This window comes from Anolis sagrei, chromosome 2 (assembly GCF_037176765.1).
Source record: "Anolis sagrei isolate rAnoSag1 chromosome 2, rAnoSag1.mat, whole genome shotgun sequence".
Classification (NCBI taxonomy): domain Eukaryota; kingdom Metazoa; phylum Chordata; class Lepidosauria; order Squamata; family Dactyloidae; genus Anolis; species Anolis sagrei.
Genome location: NC_090022.1, coordinates 105,615,895 through 105,640,645, shown reverse-complemented (window position 1 = coordinate 105,640,645; position 24,751 = coordinate 105,615,895). Strand labels below are relative to the sequence as shown.

Sequence of the window (24,751 nt, the reverse complement as noted above, 5' to 3'; positions counted from 1 at the left end):
TTATTTTGTGAAGGAAATAGGAGCTACTGTTTATAACTACACACCAACATGCAAATAGTGTACAGACTCCTTACTCCATGTAACATTCAGATTTAATTCACACCAAACTGTAAAGAATCCTGTCGGCGAAGATCAAGTTTATTAAGTTGCAGAATACAATTTGGAATATTTAAACAACTATAATCAACTGAAAAAGGACAAGGTTTCACAGAATTGTCTTCCCAAAGTAAAAAAAAAGTCCATCACAAGTCCTTTATTAACAAGAGGAATGGCCTAAAACAGCTTAACAAACTGTACACTGCAACAGCTGGAAAGACATCTAACACCAAGGGTTGCAGAGAAGTCCTTGTGAGCAAAACTGCCTGTGCCACAAGTCAGTAATGCAGTCATTGAGTGCTCCACCATTTATTAAAGGTGCCTTGTCTGAACTTATAATCATTGCCATAGTATTTTACAGTGGGAATAATTTGCAAATACAGACGGATGTTACAGGTTTAAAATATTGCATGTATAATAAGCTGGAATATGTTTATTTTCTTTACACTCATTTCCAATTCAAAAAATAGATGAAATATTCCATTCCTATGCCTAAGGATTGAAAATGTTGGTCTTCTGTTTTTGGCAAACGGAAACAATGTTAAAATTGCAAGGCCTCCTCTTGTATTCAAATTTTTGGACAACAGATCAGAACTGAAATATTTGCTCACTGTAGCACAAGGAGGTCACCTGGCTACTTGCTTTACTACTGCTGAATGTACTAGTGTTTTTGGCCTATTTTTAAAATCCCATTAGTAGGGGAATGAAATGTACAAAAAAAAACTAAACATAATTTACCCTTACATGCTGAATAAGATCCCTGTTCAATTTCTGGTTCTCTATGTATGCACAGGGCTGGAATTTTCCTACTGAAGGAGTGATGAAATACTTCATGGTGTATGGCAGTAAAAGGCTTTAAATCTGGAATGGGTAAACTTTGGCCCTCCATGTGTTTTAGACTTCAACTCCCAGAAATCCCAGCCATCTTACCAGCTGTTAAGAATTGTGGGAGTTGAAATCCAAAATACCGAGGGGGCCAAAGTTTGCCCATGACTGCTTTAAAAGCTACAAAGTAAAACATTTAGAAGCTGCTGCAAAACTACTCACAGTAGTCTTTGTACCAGTCTAAGAACTTTAGTTATTCATTACGACATTTTATGAAGCAAGTCAGCTTCACTCAAGACCAGCTCACTTCAAAGTAGGACTGGTACGTGTGAAGTGATTGTCCTTTGCAGGTTAACTGGGATGTCCCCATTCCATAGAAAGGAACGAAGGTGTCTTAGAAACCTTAAAGGCAAAGACTGGCGTTTGATGAAGCATTGTAAGTTTGTGAACTGCTGCATGGGGAAAGTTCAATGGAAAATGAGAACGTTTGCCAGCACTGCTCTTTACAACCCAATCGGCTATGTTATTCTTTTTCACACAAATACATAACTGGCATCTACACAGGCATAATGGAAACCTACCTCACGTAATACTCAAATCCTCTCAGTACTTGCCTTCCTCTCCCAAGGGGCCTTCTTCCAAAGCCATGTTTTGTTTCAGGGAAGCATCTGTCTATGTGCCTATAACCAGACAAAGTGACAGGAGATCTCCCGGGTGTCCTCAGATGATACCAACGCCTGGTGTCTTCATCTGGTTTATAGAGATGCATGCTTCTCCTGCTCAATAAATGGCCATGAAGGAGGGCCCCCTGTAGAGGGAGGATAAGTCTTGTGGAATGGGAGAGAACAGAAATGTATTTCTTTGATAGGTTCCACCTGCACCAAACTACATCTAATGCAGGTTCTCATCCTAAAAACACACCACCCACCATGATGCAGACTTGTGATAATCCTGAACTATTCTTCATTACAAGATTATGTGGTGAGATCCCAGTGGCACTCTGTTCCCTACATAGTGCTACTACTTGATATACACCTGGGGCAAGACTGCTGTTGCTTCCAAAGGAGTTTGGCATTCAACAGCATTTTTGGCTTTATGAGATGTTACCTTGATCATTGTTGAATAGACTATTGTTATCTCAGAGCACCCATTTTGCTGACAATATACTTATAGAAACATTCCTACATAACTCTGAATTTAGGTAAAAGCTCAAACAGATGTCTTCTTACCTACATTGTGGCACAAGTATTTGCAACTAGAGGTCCAACATAACTTCCTATATGGGTGTCATTAATTCCTAATCAGCTATCGTACTAAAACCAGAAATCCCAACATTCTAAACTCCAGAAGTGTAAAAGATAATATACTATTCTCACTTTTTGTTGTTTATAAAATATCTGAAAAATATAAAATCTCACATTTACATGTTACTTAAAATATATTTAGACCATAGCAAGACATTCCTTTTAAATAACTTACTTTGATATGCAATATTCAAAATAATTCAATTTTCTCCATATAAAATTTGTATGTGATAAGCAACGGTGCATAGTATCAGTCGGTTAAAGGGTATTATTTAACATTACATTTATATATTTGCTCTTTTAGTTCGTAAAAGCTTTAACAAAGGATAATCAGCTTAGTCTCAGGCTTTGAAAAGGGCAGCCGCGGACCACACACATCGCCTTCTTCTCTAAAAGTGTCAAGTGGTTATTTTTGGTTTGGTTTCAGTAAGGTGAAGATTTAAATGACTGTTTAATCCGTGTCAGTTCTGCAGCACACAAATGACCAAAAGCCCTGTTGTACCATTCTGTTGTCCGGCCCCTGCCAAGAAAGAAAAAAAAAAGGGGGGGGGGGAATCATGAGACACTAAACATGTTGTGCATTGTTTCCACATCCCATATTCAACAGCAGAATACCACCAACTTAAAAATGAAAACATTTGAAAACAAATATGGATCTTAGAGGTGCAGGAAATGCCTAGCAAGGCAGACCTGCTTACACCTATAAACTGGATAACAGAAGAGCTATGTGGAATGGCTTCCCTAAGTTATATGTGACCATACTCTCAAATGGCAAAAGAAAAAGCACCGTCTCTTTTAACAACTTGGTCCTAATCATATAACTTTACCAACTATGATACAGCAAACCTACTATTCCAGTGTTTCTATACCTGGGGATCGGGACCCCTGGGGGGGGTCACAAGGGGATGTCACAGGAGTCACCAAAGACCATCAGAAAACACAGTATTTTCTATTGGTCATGCGGGCTCTCTGTGGTAAGTTTGTTCCAATTCTGTAATTGGTGGGGTTTCAGAATACTCTTTGATTGTAGGTGAACTATAAATCCCAGCAACTACAACTCTCAAATGTCAAGGTCCATTTTTCCCAAACTCCACCAGTGTTCACATTTGAGCATATTGAAGATTTGTGCCAAGTTTGGTTCAGATCCATCATTGTTTAAGTCCACAGTGCTTTCTAGATGTAGGTGAACTACAACTCCAAATTTCAAGGTCAATGCCCACCAAAACCTTCCAGTATTTTCTGTTGGTCATGGGAGTTCTATGTCAAGTGTAGTTCAATTCCATCATTGGTGGAGTTCAGAATGCTCTTTGATTGTTGGTAAACTATAAATCCCAGCACCTACAACTTCCAACTGACAATATCAGTCCCGCCAACCCCACCACTATTGAAATTTTATCAGGTATTTATCAGGGGTCATGGCATTAGGCAAAACAGTGTCCTATTCCATTTCAATTGATCTAATAAGTAGGAGCAGCATTAGTGAGAATAACAACTTGTGCAAGAATGTTCAACGAACAGGACAAAGTGTCTTGAATCTGAGTGGTGACCCAGACTAGAACAGTTCTGAAAGTCAGCTGCATGTTCATAAGTGAAATCAGCACTCAACAATTCTTTGTTATTTGAAATAAGTTCTGAATGCAAAGTGAGTGAGAGAGAGAGAAAAAAAATACCTGGTATCTATTCGACAGACATGTGTCACTTTGGATTTCTGAGAGCCAACAGCTTCTATAAGGAACTGGCAAAGAAAAACTTCAGCTAAGATCCCATTCACAGTAGTGTTTTCACTATTGGTTGAGGTAGCTGCTAACACACACGTGCCGCTTTGAGGGTCTGTCCTCCAAGTCCTGGAAATATGAAAAGATCATAAATTTCTTAAGTTTTCCTGGATTGAAACCTACTTAGTGACCCCAAAAGTTCATTTCTATAATTGCAATTAACAACAATCTCCCGCTTATATGGATTTAGATGAGCAACTACAATGAAGCTGTGGATCACTTTGTGGATTGCTCAAGTGTTCAGTGGCCACACTTTTAAAAAAGCAACATTTCATAACATATTATCATAGCTATTATTTATACATGCTTCAATCATGTAGTTGATTTTAATCAGAGATGTGAGGCTTTGGTAGTTAAATTATGCTGTAAAATTATCTGGCCCTACAAACCTCTCTTTACTGCTACTGCGAATTAGGTTAATTTTTTCAAGATCTGCTCAGTCTGGTCTGTGAGGAAAGTCCTGCTCCTCAAGCACCCCTCTGTTTAACCCCTCTCTTAGGTGATTGCTTTTCAAGGGAGAAATTATTTTAAAATCAAGTTTACTTTGTGGCAATTGACGCAGAGGCCAAGATGACTTGGCAAGATCACTCCACTTCAGAAACTGAAGTCTGACTTCCTGTTTACTCAGTCCAGGTTTGGCAGATTTTAAAATAAGGATGTTTGGGGGTGGCTGGGAGTGCATAATGCTATCATAAGTGGCAAATTATGGTTTCCCATGGATAATTTTTCACCTTTATTTTTAAAATTAGGGGTGGGTGTGCAAAAGAAGTACGAGGGGAGAGAGGGGGGGGATTGTTATATTAAGTTGCAAATAAATTCTAAATTTAATGAAGTTTTGACAAAATACCAATTCATTAAACAGTAAAGACTGCTCTCCAGAAAGGAAGACCATTTCAATTCCCCCCCAAATTTCATCATCATCATCAATCTTTATTACAATCCAAAGACCCAATTTGCTCAGCGGAAAAAAGTGAACAGCAAATTCATAAGCTGGTAAGACCATGTAAAAACAGGATGAGTGCAATTCTAGATGCATATGAACAAGGGTAAAAACATTGCAAATATGTACAAGGCAAGTTTCAACCTGAATGTTGTTGTTTTTTTTTTCAAATTTGCAAAAGTTGTCATGTGTGGCATCAGGGGAAACAATGGACACTTCAAAAGTTAATCTTCCAGCTAAGCCCTTTTCATTCACTCATGCCAGAATACAATACATTTTGCTCTGTATCTTGCCCCATAATTATGGCAACTACTGACAAGTTAAATGGGAAGATTCTCACCTCAGGACCACATATTCCCGCGGTGGAAGTGGAAACATATTCTCTGTTGAGTAGTGGTAAATGTCAGTTTCATCATCCAAGATCTCTAGGATTTTTGTTTGCTGAAGATTTGGTTCCCACAGGTGATGCTCCATCAATATCCGGTATAAAACTACTTTCGGGGCAGCATTAATTTCAACAGAAGCTTTCCATAACCGTATATGGTTGTCATCATCCACCTTGGGAGATATTTTATCTATTAAGAAAACAGCTTGGCAGATTTCCATCCCTCATTCAATATATATTGACTGAATATTAAAGGCAAGTCTAATAAACAGTTATCTAAAAATGTCCCTCCAGTAACCAAACATCTTTATACATGTCTAGACAGAAGTAAGTCCCGTGATTTATACCCAGACACAGGACTGCACCCTTGTTATCTGTTAGATGAAACCAACTGGACTGGCTTCAGTGTGGTTCCGCATCCATTACAGCCACTGTGGACTAAGTGCAGCCAACCAAATATTGTTGAGGCTGCTGCTCCCAGCACTCTACCACAGAACATCAAGTTAAACTCAACACATGCCAGACAATTAATTAATTAATTTCCCTAGTTCACTTAGCCATGGTACTGTAGTCTTAAGGCTCTTCTGTACCTTTTATTAAACCTCATCAATTGACTTAACGCACAGCTTACTCATCAGATAAATGAATAACATCTTTTCCTCAATACTCTAGGATACCACTGGCTAGCAATCGGACTGTTTTCAGCGAATACACAACCACAGAACACCATTTTGACAAACATCCACTCTGAATCTTTTGAACATCCTTGCATCCATTACCTTTTTATATGCTGCATCTACTCCTTCTTCTAAGGTGGGGCAAGCGACCCAGTTCTTGAACTTTTCCTTGGCGTCTCGGAGCAGGTCCTGCATGGAGTGTTCCAGGGATGTCACTGTGCTGGAGTGCCTGGTCATGGAGGTTTGGGGCAGAACTGCTTCCTCTGAATTATGGGGAACTTGCAAATCATCATGATCATGATCAAAATAATAGTCAGGTATCTGGAAAAAATGGAAGGATTCAGATTTATTAGAAACAAGGATATTCTAGAAATGGCATTACCTTCAAAATAGGAAAGCTAAAATACAAGGCCTGGGAATAAGGGTTAAAATTTAGTCAGTGGCACTGGCATAATGTCACTTTACAAAAGTACATGTCATTTTACAGCTGCTACTTATAGAATCATAGAATCCTTGAGTTGGAAGACACCTCATGGGCCATCCAGTCCAACCCCCTGCCATGAAGCAGGAAAATCCCATTCAAAACACACCTGACAGATGGTCATCCAGTCTCTGCTTAAAAGCCTCCAAAGAAGGAGCTTTCACTACACTCTGGGGCAAAGAGTTCCACTGCTGTAAAATTCTTCCTAATGTTCCGTTGGAATCTCCTTTCCTGTAGTTTGAAGCCATTGTTCTGTGTCCTAGTCTCCAGGATAGCAGAAAACAAGCTACAAATCGATGTCTTTGTACCTCCCACTACAGCAATCTCAGTGATCAAGGTGTCCCAAGTACTTACATAAATGCATATGCATATGTGTTTAATATATGCTTCACATATGTTTAATAATGTAAAATACAGGTTTTAAGTTTAGATGTGCAGCAGCTTTGCAACTGATGAAAAGCAAAAGCTGCTGCACCTCCAGACATAGCATACATGAAATATACATACATCAAAGGGGCAAAAAGGAAATAAATATTTCTATTACCAGGGTGTGTGGGAACAATCACACTGTTACAAACACGCGGAAGATATTATTTGAGAAAGCTTTAGGAAACTGTTAGATTAGAGGCTCTCAAACAATAATGCTATGTGGGGGAAAGGATTTAAGATATACAGGGGCAAGGAGAATACCAGTGTCCTTTTGAGTTTAGTTAGCTTTCCTCTTGGAACTTAAATAAGGTTGTTGTCAAGTACAAAAGGAAAACATTTAACAACATATCACAACCCTGAACTATTTTTGGTCCTGCATTCTTCAGAAGTAGTAAACGGCCTCTCCCCTTCCCAAATAAGCTCTGTTCTTAGCAACTTCCTGCCCACTCACAGTCTCTTCTTGTTTTCTGGTTTCATCCTTCTCCCACACTCTGTTTGCATACCAGTGGAGAAGAAGCATGTAAGCCAAGGGAGTACTTAGGAAGACCGAAACATTTCAGTTTAAAAGCCACTTTCCCACCTTGTCTATGAAAGCCTCACTCAGACTGTAGGAATGGTGGACTCTTCCAACAACATGCTGTTCCAATGCACGAGCAAAAATGCATTTTGGCACTAGGCCATATCAGTGCAAATGCTGCCAGTCAGAGGACTGGTCCAGCGCCTCAAATGTCACACATTCTTCAGTGTTACCAGTTCTGCCCTCACATTAGAAGGTGAACCTCCCCCATAAAAGACTGTGCAATCGGTATTGTAGGAGAAGAGGTGCCAGCAAGTCTCCAAAATTGGACTGAATGAATCAACAGTGTGATGAAGTAGCTAAAAATGCCAATGAGACTCCAGGTATATCTGATCTACATCAAATAACTGACAGAATCACAGATTTTGAAGAGACCCCAAGGACCATCCAATTCAATTCCCTTCCATGCCTATAATCAAAGCACTCTCCATTGCAAAAACAAGTCTGTTCTCTCTTCAATATGACATCCTTTCAAATATTATAACATGGCTATTGGGTCACCTTTTAACCAGTTCTCTAAAGCACCCCTTGGGCATGATTTTTAGAGTCACTCCACTCCCAGCAAATACAATGGCTTCTGTTCTGATATTTGGGCAGCAAAATAACAAACGTGAGACTATGCAAGCTTCCAAAGCAGCATGACAGATCGAGTTGCAAATACAGCTAAGGAATGCCTTTACCCAGGGGGGGGGGGGACCTACCTGAAAGAGTCTGTGACACTCCATTATCATATGGCCCAGCCCTTGTGTTGCAGCCAAATTCTCACTCAGATCCCTTTGGTCTGGTTTCCCAATACTGTATTTCCTCTGACTGGATCTGGAAAGAGAATTTGAAGGGTTACATGTTCAGCTCCCACCAGTGAGACTCAGTTGTCCCTGAGTGCACACTAACCAACAACCTACATTTGGAGCGTAGAACTTCTAACATGTTTGAGAGAGGGATCAACAATGAATAGGATCAAAGTAATATGTGGTATTCCTATTAACATACTGAAAAAGAGATCTTGGGGAGAAAGATTCCAAGCAGGTTATTTTCATGACAAACCAATTTTGCTATTTATAGAGAATATCTTCTTATGAAGGAAAGATTCATATTTTGTTTACATTGTAAACATTCTGCAATCACCATGAAGGCAGATTATAAATACAAAAACAAAACAAAAAAAGTAAAAATGTTTTTTCCATGTTGATTTTAAATCCAGAAACTTTGCCAAATTCTCTAATTGTTCTTATCCAATTCCCTATATTATTCTTTGGGTCCTCAATCACACATATTACATCATCCGCATATGCACGGATCTTATATTCTTGGCCTTGCACCTTTGCACCAATCAGGCTTTTTTCCTCTCTTATCTTATTTAACAATATTTCTAGCGTTAAAATAAAGATTAGGGGCGATAAAGGGCATCCCTGTCTCGTTCCCTTCTGTATTTCAATCTTCTCTGATTCTTTCCCATTGACTATGATTTTTGCTTTTTGTTCTTCATATATGGCCTCAATAGCATTTTGGAAGTAAAAACCCAGATCCATTTCTTTCATTATAATTTTAAAAAATTTCCAATTTACATTGTCGAATGCTTTCTCCGCGTCTAATGCTAATAACATTACCTTATTTTGATGTTTGTTTTCATAATGTTCAATTAGGTCTACAATCGTCCTCACGTTTTCATTTTGATGCCTGTTAGGTAAAAAGCCTACCTGTTCTTCTTTTATATATTCGTTGAGTACCCATTTGAATCTTTCTGCCATTATCAAACTAAATATTTTGTAGTCTACATTCAACAACGAAATTGGTCTGTAATTCTTTACTTGTTCCCCATCTGAATTTTCTTTATGTATCAAGCATATATTCGCTTGTTTCCATGTTTCTGGTATTTCCTTGTATATTCTTATTCTATTCATTACTTCTTTTAAGTATGGTGCTAGTTCCTGTTGGAAAGTTTAATAATAAATTGCCGATATTCCGTCTGGTCCTGGGGTTTTATTTGGTTTTAATTTGTTTATAGCCTCTCTAATTTCTTTCTCTGTAATCTCTTTATTCAGGCTTTCCCTTGGAAAAAACGAAGGCAATAACCAAAAACATCGGAAAAAAGGAACAAGAAGAACTAAAAGAAGAATGGAACATACAAATAGTAAATAAACTAAAATATTTAGGGATAATACTGACAGCGAAGAATTTACACCTATTACAAAACAATTACATAGACAAATGGAAGGAGATACGGAAAGATTTGGAAAGATGGAAAAATCATAACCTCTCGTTAATTGGCAGGATAGCTACAGTGAAGATGGCAGTGTTACCAAAACTAATTTTCCTATTTCAGAACCTACCAATAATAAGGAATAAAAAGATTTTAAAGGATTGGAATAAAGATATTAGGAAATTCATTTGGAAAAATAAGAAACCAAGAATCAGTTATGATAATTTGACGGAAAAAAAGGAAAAAGGAGGAATGGCGGCTCCAGATCTGGAATTATATTTTGAAGCAAATGCACTAATATGGGCTAAGGATTGGGCAAAATTGGAGAAGAAGAAATTATTAATTTTGGAAGGTTCGGATTTGCGTGAAGGTTGGCACACTTACGTGTGGTACAAAGGGAAAAAAAAGGAAAAAAAAATTGGTAATCACTTCATAAGGTCTACGGTTTTGAACATCTGGGAAAAATATAAAAATAAATTATACAATAAAACACCGATGTGGGTCTCCCCACTGGAGGCAGGACAAAGAAGATGCACCGGTTGGCATGATTGGCTAAAATACAAAGATTTGTTAAAATTGGAACGAGGAGAAATAACCCTAAAATCGCAAGAAGAACTAAACACAGTGGAGCATAAAGTATCATGGCTAGAATATTGGACGATAAAGGAAAAATATAAACAAGATAAAAAGATTGGCTTTAATCAAGACAAAAACTTTTGGGATAATATAATGGAATCAAAAAAGAAATTAATAACGAAGATATACAAAAAATTGTTAGAATGGAAAATGGAAGCAAAGGGTGAAAAAAACTACAAAAAAAGGTGGAACGAAAACATTGGAAGAAATATAAAGCAGGAGGAATGGGAAAAAATTTGGAGAGAAAAATTAAAATACTGTTATGCCACGGACCTGAAGGAAAATTGGCTCAAGACGGCGCATAGATGGTACATAACACCGAAAAAATTGGGGAAGAAAAATAACAGCATCAGCACAAGGTGCTGGAAGTGCAAAGAAAAGGAAGGCTCATACTTCCATACATGGTGGACGTGTAAAAAGGCCAAAAAATATTGGAGAGAAGTTCAAAAAGAACTACAAGAAATTCTGCAAATTATAATACCATGGAAACCAGAGCTGTTTCTCCTAGGGATGTATGACTTGAAAATAGAAAAGAATACAGATAAGATCTTGTTCCTGATAACAACTGCAGCAAGGATAACCTATGCCAAAAGATGGAAGCAGGAAGATATACCAGAGGAAAATGAGAGATTGACAAAAATTCTGGAAATAAGAAACATGGACCGGCTCACCTTTCTAATCACAAAAAGTAAAGGAATAAAGATGAAGGAAACAAACTGGGAAAAAGTGATGGATTACTTCAAACAAAGAAACAAGAAGATCCTAATATAATCGAGGAGGAGCGGAAGGGAGGGAAGAAGAAAAGAAGGAATACGAGGAGAGAGGAAGAGGAAGAGGAGGAGAAGGAGGACAGAGGAAGACAGAGAAGACCCTATAAAAAACCCCAGGAAGTCGAAAGCAAGAACTGAATTTTACTTCAGGCTATGGGACTATAAATCTTTTCTTTCAATATCTTTTTAATTTTTTTTCTTCTTTTTTCTTTTCTCTTCTCTTTCTATCCTCTCTCTTTAATCTGTCTGAGGCACTACTTCATTTCATATTTCGGGGAACTATTTGCACATATCCTATATATCTATCAACCAGTCTTTTTTTTTAATGTACTTTGAAAACTGAATAAAGATCATTTATAAAAAAAAGTAAAAATGTAACCTAAGTATGAACAGATGAAAGAACATATTGCCAGTTGAAAGCCGTCCTGAGTCACCCCTCGGGGGTTGAGGAGGACGGGGTATAAATGTTTGAAACAAATAAATAAATAAATAAATAAATGAGCAAACCAAACCCATAAAGAAGCTCTTCATTGACGTTTGAAAAGATAACAGAGAAGGGCTGCAACAGAAAAAAAAATCCTCTGTACTCAAACAGACCAACCTTGGGAGCTTACACACTACCCAATTATGGCATGCTGATTTCACTTTAACAGCCTCAAATATTTCCTATAGAATCTGAGGATCTGTAGTTTGGTCAGAAGAACTAGCACTCCCTGGCTTAGAGTTCCAGGTATCTCTCCTTAAAATACAAATCCTAAGATCCCATAGGATGGAGCCATGGCAGTTAAAGTATACACTATCTTAAGATTGAGCTATCATCCTAAAAACATGACAAATATATACTGTAAAAGGATCCCACTGGAAAAGCATAATAGATGTTTCCTGTGAGCACCCTCCTGCAGTCTAAAGGCTCCACAAAAAGGATTAATGGCTTTATTGAGAACCAGGTCTCTGGGAAATACAGTGTTTCAGTAGTTGCAATGTAATTTTCCTCTGAGATAGTCACAGAGAGCATTGTTACAATAAAGTCTGTTCAGTTACACAAGACACATTTTTCAAAAAAGTAAAGTTACAAACAGAAGTCTCCAGTAATCGCCCTGGAAAGTATAGCTGTGTTTCCACATTTTTGGGTTTTGTTTTGTTTTTTTAGTTTTGTGCATTTGATTGATTACATATATTCTCTCTAGGAAACTCCATCTCCTCCACTATGACTCTATGGCCAATGTCCTCCAGTCACACTGCGGTTTCTAGAGATATTCTATGGTCAGCTTCCAGTGGAGATTGATCATAAGAGTCATGTTGGAAAATCTAGATCTTCCTGGAGAGGTGTTCTTACAGATAAACAGCAGCAATTTCTTTATGGTTTTTGAGTGTCACAGGGATCCAGGGATCCAACTCTAGCAAATGTAGAAGTCTGACTACTCTCTTAAGGAAGCACTTCATGGGTAAAAAACATGTTAGAGGAACATAGGCACAAGTTTCTTTTTGACAGGGCATATGCCGCAACGTGCCAGTGAGGAGATGCCAGAGAGAGGAGGCAATTCAGACAAAGATGCATCTGGGCATGGAGAAGACAGATATATGTTGGCAAAGCAGAAAGTCCTGTTTGCTTCATATACAAGGAGCTTTCAGCCAACCCTGGCCAATTGCATTTTACTCAAAGGCACCATCAAAGCACTCCCATATTTGCCTATTATCACCAGAAGTGTTTAATTAAAGACTGGCCCTTAGTCAGAAAGAAAGTCAAGCCCGTGATTCAAGAGCTCCCAGTGCCTTGCCCGCACATGTTAATTCATATTTTAAGCTTATTTTGGGCACCATGCCATGCTTAGAATCTCTAAAGAGCCTGGCATTCATCTCAAATAGCTTTATCTTGAAACATTATTTGTGAATGTTTTTTAAGAAAATAAATTGTTAGATAAAGATGCTTGACTTTAATCCGTGAAGCCAAAGCTGTTAGATTGGACCCTTTTGAAGTCCCGATACTTAAGTAAAATATTAGCCAAATGCATTATTTAAACTTCAGGTTCAAAGCAAATGCACAGCTAAAACAATAGAAAAAGAAACACTCTCCTGTCTCTAACTAGCTGCTGCAGTATTCAAAGAAAAACCCAAAGGTACTGGCCCCTCTCATTCCAAAGTGGCAACATTTCCAAGGATTGTAAGTGCAGTCAGCCGGAATTAGTAACTTTGCAACCACACTTTCTAACAGGTCTTCTTGACACATTCCTGGCTGGGCCTGTGTGTTTACTCTCTGTGGCTGAAAATGCTGTCATCATCTTAACTTCAGATTTTCCCACCTCTTCCCTCCTTCCTCCCTGTCTGCCCCTCCTTGGGAATGTTGAGCATTACAGAACTTGTTTTATAGCCCGATTCACATCTGGGATGTGTACTTTTCTTAAACCACATTCTTCACATGTTTTACCTCTCTTCACCTCTTCCAAATATTGAGCTATCATCCTAAAACATGGCAGATATTCCTTTTTTCAGCCTCCTCCCTGTCTCCATAAAAGCTATACAGTGGTATAACCCTGGCACAGATACTACAGGTATTAATAACTCACTCCTGCTTCTGTCCTCTCTCGCACATGCATACCCTACACCCACACATTAAAAATAATAGTTTTACACATATATTGCTTTCCTCTCATACTATTACTATTTGCAAAATGCAGCTGCCACAAATAGATTTTTGGCACAGAGACAGATCAACCTCATTCTGACTAGAGTAAACTCACTGACTCCATAGCAATTTGGCAATTCAAGGTTTAAGCAAGCCCGGCTGATTCACTGGGTCTACCTTATTTGGACTAACAACTAGGCTTAAGATTTTGGATGCAACCTGTTTGTATCCACAAAGCATTTGTTCATGTATGATCATTTTGCCTGCTTCTTAATCCATTTTACACATGATTGTGAGGATTACTCCATGTGATGGTGTACAACCTTCCTACTGCTTAAGCAACTTGAAAAGAAGCATTGTAGTGAAGATAAAGAAATTCCACTCTGGACACCAGGAAATTTCTTGAAAACTGCAAACAATGTCCTGAATCATTCCAATATTATGTATTAGTCTTTCCTCCAACAAGGAAAGCGAATACAGTGTTCCCTCGCTACTTCCCGGTTCGCTTTATGTGGACTTGCTGTTTTGCGGGGTTTTGAAAATATTAATAAAAATATAAAATATTTACATCCAGTGGAGGCCAGGGACCCTGGAAGTGTGGAAGCCTGAGGTGCGGCACGGAAAGCCTGCCTCCCTGTCCTCCACAGACCCTGAAAGTGCTGTGGCCTGAGGCACGGGGAAGGTCTGCTTCCCTGGCCTGCTGCTGCTTGCATGGCTCTGGAGGTTCTACAGGGGTCTGCGGAGGCCAGGGAGGCAGGCAGGGGCTCTTGGGATGGGCCAGAAGGCAGGTAAGGAAGCGTCGGTAAGAAAATAATATGTAAAATATACAAGACAATATATAAATATTAAAATTAATATAGTATCCCTACTTCACAGATTTTCACTTATTGTGGATGGTCCTGGAACAAAACCCCCGCGATAAGTGAGGGAACACTGTATACTTGGCTCTTCTCTAGCCATCAATCTTATTTTCACTACAGCCCTGAGTAGACAGCTATGGTTGAGAGTGAGAAAGTCCAACACTTTATGGTGTGGGGAAAAGAGGCATATGCATATCTTTTTATCTACAACCAAATCCTACTCCTAGTTTTAAAAGACACATCAACAAACATTTTCTAAGAACCTTTTAATCTGGAAGCAGTAGCCCTCAGGAAGCTAACCTATAACCCATTATATTGCTTCAAGAGGCCCACGACCACCCTGTTCTTGTAACAAAAGATCTCACTGGAGCAGTCAAAGTTGTAGCCACCACTTTCTTTGTGGAAGTGAGGCAGCATTGTTATGTTACTAGAAGAGTATGGTCAAAAGGTCACCATAAAGATATTAGTAACAAAAGAACTGTTCTTAAAATGAATGCACATTCTGAAAAGGCCATACATACATGGTCCCGTGTAGTTACAAGAACATTTATGTTCATCCCAAACCGTAAGTTTATGGGATAAGTTGACAAAACATGGCTAACCCCCAGGCAGAAGAAGGGTCTTGGAATGCCTTAAGAAACCTAATCTATTGCACTGTCCCATCCTACAAACTCAGTTACATGAAGCAAACAATGTAATGGATCAGGGTGGCAAAAACACCAGGTATGGTTAGGATGGGCAATTCACAAAGAAAAAGCCTCCAAACTGTTTCAGTTTCCAAGCAGTGGTAATCAACCAATGATGCCAAGTAGCTGAAGTGGGATGTTACAATCTCAGCAAGAAAACTATGCCCAATACAGGTTGAGCATCCATTATCCAGAAATTGTCCACGTAAGTGGCTGAAAAGAGACACATTTACTTTCTAATGGTTCAATGTACAACACTGTGCATTATTAAAACTATTGTAGAAAATTAGACATTTGAGATATGTATATAAGGATTACATACATGAATTTCATGTTTTGACTTGAATCCCATTTCCAGGATGTCTCATTATGCACATATATTCAAATACAGATATTCCAATAACTTTAAAATATCCAAAATCCAAAACTCTTCCGATATTACAGGATATTCAACCTGTAATATCTTGGCAATTTTGTCTTTGTACTCTTTGGCCATAGTCCCACTGGCCAGCATAACTACAGCACGGTTAATTATGGTGCTCCAGTGTGAGTGTAAAATAGCTGTGGGTGCCATAATGGCAGAAGGGGTGGCATGGGAAGGCATCTCTTTCAAGAGAAAAAGCTGTCCTGTTGGTTTCTCTACAAACTCTCTCACCAAGAGTTTTCTCAGACAATGTTTTACAATTAACCATAACAGTACACCTTATGTTCAGCAGTATCATTACAATTTTCCTTATTAATGGAATGTGTACGTTATGTGTTTGTATTCACTCAGCTATGTCACTGTAATCTTTATGTCCTTCAAACTGACTGTAAATGATAAAAATGATAGCAGAGGACTCTAAAACGTATCAATATATTTCTTATCAAAAGGGGCCCTTTTTCTACAAAACTGAAATCCAGGTTATTTAAAGGGACTTGATGGGACCTACATTGCTGGGACTTAAAAAAATGAATAATTGAAAATTGCTGTAACTCATTGCACTTTAGCAGAATAAAACAAGATCCATGAGGAATATATCCAACTGCTGCACATGGAAAAGCCAAGAAGTGGAGAGAGTCTTTTTCTCCTTTCTGAGATATTTACTGTCTCTTCTTCCAGTGCATATAACAACATATTTCATTATGTACTGGCTTAGGATATATATCAAGCTTAAGGTCATATCCAGATTGTTATCTCTCAGAGAAAATAGTTTACTAAGTACCCAACTATTGCAACATCTTATCTGCATTCCATTTCTGGCGTTGCATGCCTGCAATCTGCTTCCAAACAGAGCCAAATACAGCATAAACCAAGAGAAACTGCCATGTGGAAAGCAATGGCCACATTATGCTCATTTCCTATAAATGTCGACTGACTGAAGCACCTTGGCATTTTGTACTATGGACAGTGTATTTTTCCACTTGCAAATATCTGCCCAAGCCAAAATACCTAGATGATGAAGAACTCTCTCTCCGCAGGGTATTAAGGTGAAACAAAGATGGTGCCAGACAGACAGCAATGTTGGCTGGAGTCATCTGGTTCTCCTCCACAAATGCTACTACATCCCTGAGGAAGAATAGCAGAGTTTGTAAAGCTTCACGGTTTTCATCTGGAAGCAGAAGAATAGCAGCTTGGACAGCACAAAATTGCTGATCTTTTGGCAGATCTAGAAAGGGAAGGGAGAGGGAGAGAGAGAAATGAAGGGCATGACATGATGAGTGCCAGGATATATGTTCCAGAGATCCATATTTACTTTCTTTTTATTTTTAATTCTGTATGATAGGGATTTGAAAAAAACGCCACATGTTAAACAATTTCCTAATAAAGTGAACAAAATGGCACCTTCTTTTTAAAACTTAAAAATAAGCTCAATGGTGTTAAAGAAAGATAATGAGATCTATACTCTTTCTAATGAGTTATGGCTCAGAAGTAGATTAAAGTCACAATTAAACAACATTAGGTACATATAAATGAAAAAAGAAATGTTCACTTTATAAAATATATGTATACAATGGATGAAACAAAGCTGAATTCATTATTACATACACTGATAGATGTGAAGGAAGGATTCACAAAGTTTGCTTGTGAATATAGGTTCTGGAAGATCGCGGAAATATTGCTTCACCATGTCTGCCACATCAAAAGCTGATTGCCCCTCATAACTGATGCTGCTTGGATCATTTTCATTCATTTCCCTTAAATAAAGTATCCTTGATTTAACACCCGATTTTCTAAAAAGGCCAACCTATGAAGAAGAACATAAAAAATAAAAGCCAAATTCAGAAGGATAAACCCATAGACTGCAGAACTTTTATGTGGTGATAAATTGCAAGCGTATTTGGCATATACCACTGTGTATCATCACTATGGGGAAGTAACGGGAGACAGAAATTAGTTTGTCTGGAAAAAAGGGAATGGTGATGGATTGGTGGAAAATGGATTGTGAATGTATATGTATATAAATGTATATGCAGTTTCATCTGTAGAACTGTACACAAATATTGATATTGAAAGCTGATTCTTACGCATTCACAAACATTTGAGGCACTGATGTCTTGTAACTAAAAAAAACGGCTTACACTGCAAAACATGGGGTTAGAAGTAACAACATCCTACATGATAGGAACCCCCGGTGGCACAGTGGGTTAAACCACTGAGCTGCTGAACTTGCTAACCGAAAGGTCACAGGTTCAAATCTGAGGAGCAGCGTGAGTTTCCGCTGTTAGACCCAGCTTTTGCCAACCTAGTAGTTCGAAAACATGCAAATGTGAGTAGATTATTAAGTACCACTCCAGTGGAAAGGTAACTGTGTTCCATGCAGTCATGCCAGCCACATGACCTTGGAGGTGTCTACGGACAATGCTGGCTCTTTGGCTTAGAAACTGAGATGAGCACCAACCCCCAGAGTCGGACACGACTGGTCTTAATGTCAGGGGAAAACCTTTACCTTTACCTACATGGTGTTTGAACTGTGGTGACAGCTTATTACATGGAAATTATTGCCTGACACTGAACTTATTCTTAGGTTGGGCTAGCACCAATACAACTTACTGGTTTTCATTTTTCTTTTGCTCCTTTATCTATCTTTCATATTTCCACCACTTAAGCATATCTGCCATATAAGATAGCAGTCTGCTTCTGCCCCATGAAACAATTAAATTGCATGTCTTATACATTCCAAAACATGCATAAATGAGTATTTGGGTGATAAAATCTTTTAAAAACATTTTTAAAGGACTCCAGGAACAAACAGGTGGGGCAGCCACAAAGAGGGATAACACAATTTTCCCAGCCTAAATCTTAGAAGGATTTATTTCAATTTTTATACGTACTGACTTTACATGAAAAATTAGGACACTGAACTACCTGCTATGGGTCATGTAAAAATAAGGTAGTCATGATGAAACCTTAAGCAGGATGTCTCATTTTTCATACTGGTACCTGGTCAAGAAAATTGCTTCTTAAGTAGTCCATGGCTTGAAGTATGCTCTTTGGAAGTGGATGGCCAGCTCTCTGGACATTTAGCAGTAATGGTACTCCAAATACATTTTTGTCCGTATAATCAGGAACTTTCATTTTTCTAATAAATTTTGGAACAGTCCTGAAAATAAAGAAGTTCACTTCATTACTAGTGTGGTGTTCTAAGTAACTTAAAGTGCATGTATAGGGTATTTGAAACTAATTCATGGGATCTTACTTGCTGAAATAATGTAAAGGAATAACCAGGGCCTGAGTCATTGTTTTAACTACATACCCTTGAATCCCCAAGCCAGCGCAGCCAGTATCAGGAGAACTAATTAAATATATAAGGATTTTTAAAAGTTCAGAAAGCTAATCAGCAATCTTTGAGAGCTGTTTATTGTTATTAACTTTCATAACAGGTTCTCTTAATTTGTGTCACAGTTCACATTGGTAGTCTGAATGAAGCTCTTGGCCCTCTTTGCAAGTATATGTTATCTAAGTAGTGATTCTAACAACTACAGTAATTTCAAAATAGTAATGAACAGAAATGATATTTCAAGATACCAGCAATATCTGTAATATGACATGTGAACACGTATTGGTGACAAAGTCACAGGTACTGTCAGCCCTCTATATCCACACATTCTGTATCCACGGATTCAACCATTCATGGCTTGAGAATATCTTCCCTCACCACAAAAATTCCAAAAACAAGCTTTGCTTTAACTATGTTACACAAGTGACATCATTTCACTACACCATTGTATATAACAGGGCTTGAGCATCCATGAATTTTGGTATCCATGAGGGCTCCTGGAACCAAACCCCAGCAGTTAACAAGGGTCCACTGCACTGCTGGTACTACTCTGGTTTGTTTTCTACATTCATAATTGAAGAGAATGCTAAATTTCAGTTAGAATTATTAGTGAAAATAAAGATGTATTCCAAAATCCTACACTATAGACAGTTATGCATGTTACGATGTATTCCCCAAGCTTTTCTTAACTGCCATTAGCCACATAAAGCAGGAGAGGTATATTTTGTTGACAATTGAAGTGGAGCATGGTGGTATTTCTAATTTACTCCCAGCAGCAACCATTAGTGTCATAGGGCATTCAAAGGGAGAGCACCCCTCTATGAACAGATTTTGGCCAAGATAATGTTGTGAGTTCATCTTAGGGTTTCCACAAGTCAAATACAATCTGAAGACACAGAGCAACATGCCAGAAATGTGTATACTTCATTTAACTTACCAGTTCCATCCTTGTTTGCTGGAAGGAGAGTATTTATCCATTAAAGAAGTTAACTTTAGCAACGCAAGTTTCTGCATTCGATTGAGGTGGACCGCAGACTGGCAGTCAATTTGAAGAGAAAGACTTTCCAGGTCTGTGCCATCCCCAGCTGACCAGTGTCTTCTGCCGTGGCTGTAGAAGAAAATGTGTTTAAATCCTTTCAGTATGAATACTATTTTCAACACCCAGACCCTTTCTAGAACCTCACAGCTCTCCCAAAATAGTCATGTATTTTACAAGGTCTTGTAAGAGATTACACTGTAAGAGTTTAGACAATTTTTACTACAATCTCCCAATCTACCATGCTAGCAAGTGGGATTTGGGAGATGTGGTCTTCTTCTCTGAATACTAAGGCATTATACACTAGAGTTTAATCACAACCAACAATTAATTTAATTCCATGTACACTAAGCAGGTTTGAATAATACTTATTAAAGTCCTCGTCCCCTTTTAGACAAAACAATTCCAGCCTCATATCATTTTTTTTACAGTCTTTCCATTTTAATCAATAATTGGCTGACCTGATAGAATGTCCTGACGTTGGTCTTGCTCCTGAGTCCATGACATATGCCAGGTCCAAGACGCTGTGTTCATCAATAGGTTTGCAATCGTCACTCTCAATAACTGGAAATCCTGCTATTTTCTTCTCTGAATGTTCTTTAATCTCAAGACGGATCTCCTTAGGGGATGATGGGCAAGGAGAGGTGGACTGGTTGGAGTGGCTGGCAGAATCAGAGTCTCCCTCGTCAGATAACTTCTCCGTCCATTGACTAACCAACTTCCTAAGCCCATTCACATGTTCCATAACATTGTCCAGCTCTGCGAAAACATCATCATCACCTATCTCTGGTGCACTCATTTTGTGAAGATGAATGTTAGGCACATTGTCATATATACTCAGTCTGTTATCCATCAATGAAAGAGAGCCAGGTGGAGTTTCAGAGTCCTGAGAACTACGGTGAACCCTGTTTCTCCGGCATCCATGAAAACTCCCAGTTCTCCAGTTCACGGAAGTGTTGTCTACAGGGGACAAGAGGCTATAGGTAAGTGCTTTGGGAAAAGTCCCTGGCTTATGGCCTTGTGGCACTTGAAATACTTTGTTCTTCTCCACGTGGTTTTCATTTTTCAGGTTATGCCGAGAAATATCACCCCACAAAGAAAGTTTCCCAGAATCCAAGTCTTCTGCATATATTCCTCCTCTTTTGCTGTGTCTTCTCATTTTGATTACAGGACTTGGAGTACTCATTGTGCTACTGTTTTCAGACTGGCTGCTGCTGGTGCTGCTACAAGTCTGTGGGGAATCAGAAGCATGACTCACCTGACTCACCGACACATCTGAAATACTTACACAGTTGAGGTTTCTCAACTTTTCTTCATTTAGACCCTCTATCAGAACAGGTTCGCTAATAATGGGTATGGTCTTTGAATGTGCTTGGCTCTTCAGATTGCCACTTCTCAGGCGCAACTTCTCCATTTTCTTTAAGAAACTTCTTCCTTTTTTATGGGATGGTTTCTCCAAGAGTTTGTCCTCACTAATTATATTAAAAGTTTCACAAGGAGAAGAAGAGCAGCTGAAGGTGGAGTCAGTTGATGCCAATTTATTTGAAGAACATCTTGAGGAGCTCCTGCTTGTCTCAGTATCTCCACAGGGTTTTGGAAAGCTGATTAAATCACTATCTCCACTGCTGGAACTGTGGACAGAGGACCCATCATTTGGTTCTCCATGGTCAGAAAAGATTATATCTCCACTACCAGAACTGTTGAGTCTCAAATTGTCAGGAACTGGTGCCAATGACCCTTCTGAGCTCCCCAGACGAGACCATCTCTGAGTATGTTTCTCATAGGTCCATTTGTTACTTATTGCACAAGGCTCGTCCTCTTCAGAGTCATCACTCTTAAAACAAAGCAAAAAGATTGCAAATATTAGGCAATTTTTAAAAAACTAAAGCATAATCTTTTCTAGTACATTTTATTTTGGATTGGCAGAACTGTAATACTGTATTTTGATAGACACACAGTCTATCCAATCTATCTCTAGAGGACAGCAAAACAGTTGTTAATCACAGCTTAGGTGCATTCCATTAATTAAATGGGTACTCTAGGCAAGACCAATGTTGGATTCAGACCATGTATTTTCCAAACCATGCAATCTAATATTTTGAGCATTAACACTACTTTGAAGATTGAAGGCTTATTGCCAACAGCTTCTACAATGAAAGGAGGTGCTTCTGTCAATTAATTGTTTCCCGGCACAGTCAACTACTAAATCTCAATACTTTAAAAAAAAAATCTATTAAAAACCTTCCTATTTTCCAAAGCTTGTTGAATTTTAGTTTAATATTGTTTTATAATTTTTACATGTTGACTACATGTTACTGTCAGTAGCTCCCTATTATAGTTTACGTCTCTGGTAAAACCGACTGTTGTTGACTGTTAACTTGTAAAGCACCATGAACACTGAGTGTGCTATATAAATGACAATGACAATGATCTACTTATTGCTGTTACTATTATCCTACTTTAAATATTTGATTTTTTTCTAAAGTTAGCCTCATCTCTTTCAGTTTAAACTTGTTCCATTAGCCTAGAAAAATAATGAAATCAAAACTAACACTTCAGAGTTCAACTCTAAGGGTGGGTGTTTATGTTGCTGCGCAGGTCCAAGTGAAATCTCTTCCTTCTCCATACTAGTGTCAGACTTCCAGAATTGGGAAATGAAGAGCAGTGGTGGAACAAGAACAGCAGCCCCCCCCCCCCCAAACAGTTGGGAGTAATGTATGAATTACACATGAGCAAACCAGAACCTCAATTTGATCAGTCTAAACTGGAGGTAAGGGAATGTCATTCCGCAAACCTTTCCCAGCCCAAAAACAGACAGATGTTCTGAATATAAAAAGGCAACAAGCTGGTATAAAAAGTGTTGCTCAAACCCCTTCTCTAACTAGTTAGCTTTAAGAAAGAATTCAAAAATATGGCTGCCTGGACACAGTGTGAAATGACAGAAGTCCTTTCTCGGCTCAGGACTCTACCAATACTTTCTGTCTCTGCCTCAAGACAGCATGCAGATAACATTTACAAAGCAGACTGATACTTTCTTCAAATGTGGAAGAGCTTGCTCAGATGGAGAAAATACAGCCATTTTTAACTGAAAAAATAACAACAGAAGATTAAATAGATGTGGTAAGAAATTTCAAACATATTTGACTTAAACATCCATCACCCCTGCCGTATTAAGTATAGTGATTGTATCATTTGAAAACATACCCGCTTTCTTGGTCGATTTATTTCCACTTTCATTGCTGCATACTTATTCAATGTATTTAAACGTCTGGAGAAAAAAAGGAGAGGTACATTGAGACATATAAGCTAAATTACTTTTAATCTGACAATCAATGGCAGTCATTTCACTTAATTCCTCACATTATTTGCTTTCCTTATTCTTAAATACATGCACACAGACAAAATACTTTTAATTGTCCTTTGTTGTGTTTGTTGCCCAGTTATCTGTGATTCTTCCCTTCCCTTCTCCTGGCTCCACAACCCCAGTGTAACTTCACCATCTATTTCAGAGGATTTTCTGGATTTTCAAAAAACACAGGGGGGAATCGGTGAAGATTGCCACCTTTTCTGCTCAGTCAGTAAAAATGCTTCACTGGATCAAAAGACTCCCACAGACAGAAAGATATCTTTTCTATCTGGGAGGGTTGCTTGTTGGATCCATTCCAATAAACAGCCTGCATATCTATCCTGACGAATTACCAAGCTCGCTGATGCCCTGCCTTTTTCTTCTGTGTAGTAAATCAGGCAAAGTGTCAAGACACTGGAGACTGAACATTTCTTAAAGATGTTTGATTTTCTATTACTGCTAAACCTCAAGTCCCTGGGTAGCCCAAGATGAGCACTCAACAATTTATTATCGTTCATTGACAAGTTTAACTAAAGGTTATTTAAAGCTCTCAATAAGAATCTGTAAGAGGGTTTATTTCCTTCATATTTTGGTCTGACTTTTTAAAAGAACACCTCTTTTATACAGAGTAAAATAAAGGTAAAGGTTTCCCCTAACATTAAGTCTAGTCATGTCTGACTCTGGGAGGCAGTGATCATCTCCATTTCTAAGCCGAAGAGCCGGCATTGTCTGTAGACACCTCCAAGGTCAGGTGGCCTGCATGACTGCGTGGAGCGCCATTACCTTCCTACAGAAGCAGTACCTATTAATCTACAGCACAAGCTCACCCTGCTCCATGGTTTCGAACCATCAACGTTTCAGTCAACAAGTTCAGCAGCTCAGCGGTTTAACCCGCTATGCCACCAGGGGGACCTTATACAGAGTAGCTATTAATATATTGTACAGCCCTTTATTCACAGTTTCAACATCTATAGATTCACTTATCCACACACTAAAAAGTATTCCCTTACCACCCTCAGAAGTGTTTATGAGCATCTCTAGGTCTTTCAGTGTGATCCTATGTTGTTTCTACCTCAAATTGGTCAAAATATAGGGTTCCCTATCATTCATGATTTCAGATATTCAGAGGTGGTGGGGATGTTGTCATACAGGTACAGGGGTTGTACTTATATAAAATAGTGAATATCTAAAATGTGTTATGTCAGGTCACACCTAGCTTTTAAGAAATATTTTTAGGAATTAAAGAACTTTGAACAACATTGTTGTATAATTTGTATGCAATTAAGCAATTACTCTGACACACCCCTGGGAAGGGGGTGGGTGTGAGTTGCACAATATTGTGAG

General features: G+C 38.5%; 1 protein-coding gene across 2 annotated transcripts in view; it reads right to left on the bottom strand.

The window, feature by feature from the left end:
- Window positions 1-117: 117 nt before the first annotated feature.
- The window catches only part of LOC132768778 (rho GTPase-activating protein 7-like), a 111,400-nt gene continuing 86,766 nt past the window's right edge, over window positions 118-24,751 (bottom strand). For both annotated transcript variants that reach the window (XM_060765009.2, XM_060765010.2), the window contains exons 4-14: window positions 23,266-23,329; window positions 20,523-21,895; window positions 19,963-20,133; window positions 18,689-18,848; window positions 17,294-17,492; window positions 16,697-16,913; window positions 8,191-8,305; window positions 6,105-6,323; window positions 5,281-5,498; window positions 3,896-4,069; window positions 118-2,745 (exon numbers count right to left, since the gene is read on the bottom strand). In XM_060765009.2, the coding sequence (XP_060620992.2) occupies window positions 2,649-2,745; window positions 3,896-4,069; window positions 5,281-5,498; window positions 6,105-6,323; window positions 8,191-8,305; window positions 16,697-16,913; window positions 17,294-17,492; window positions 18,689-18,848; window positions 19,963-20,133; window positions 20,523-21,895; window positions 23,266-23,329 (3,007 nt within the window). In that variant the 3' untranslated portion in view covers window positions 118-2,648. The remainder of the gene's footprint in view (window positions 2,746-3,895; window positions 4,070-5,280; window positions 5,499-6,104; window positions 6,324-8,190; window positions 8,306-16,696; window positions 16,914-17,293; window positions 17,493-18,688; window positions 18,849-19,962; window positions 20,134-20,522; window positions 21,896-23,265; window positions 23,330-24,751) is intronic.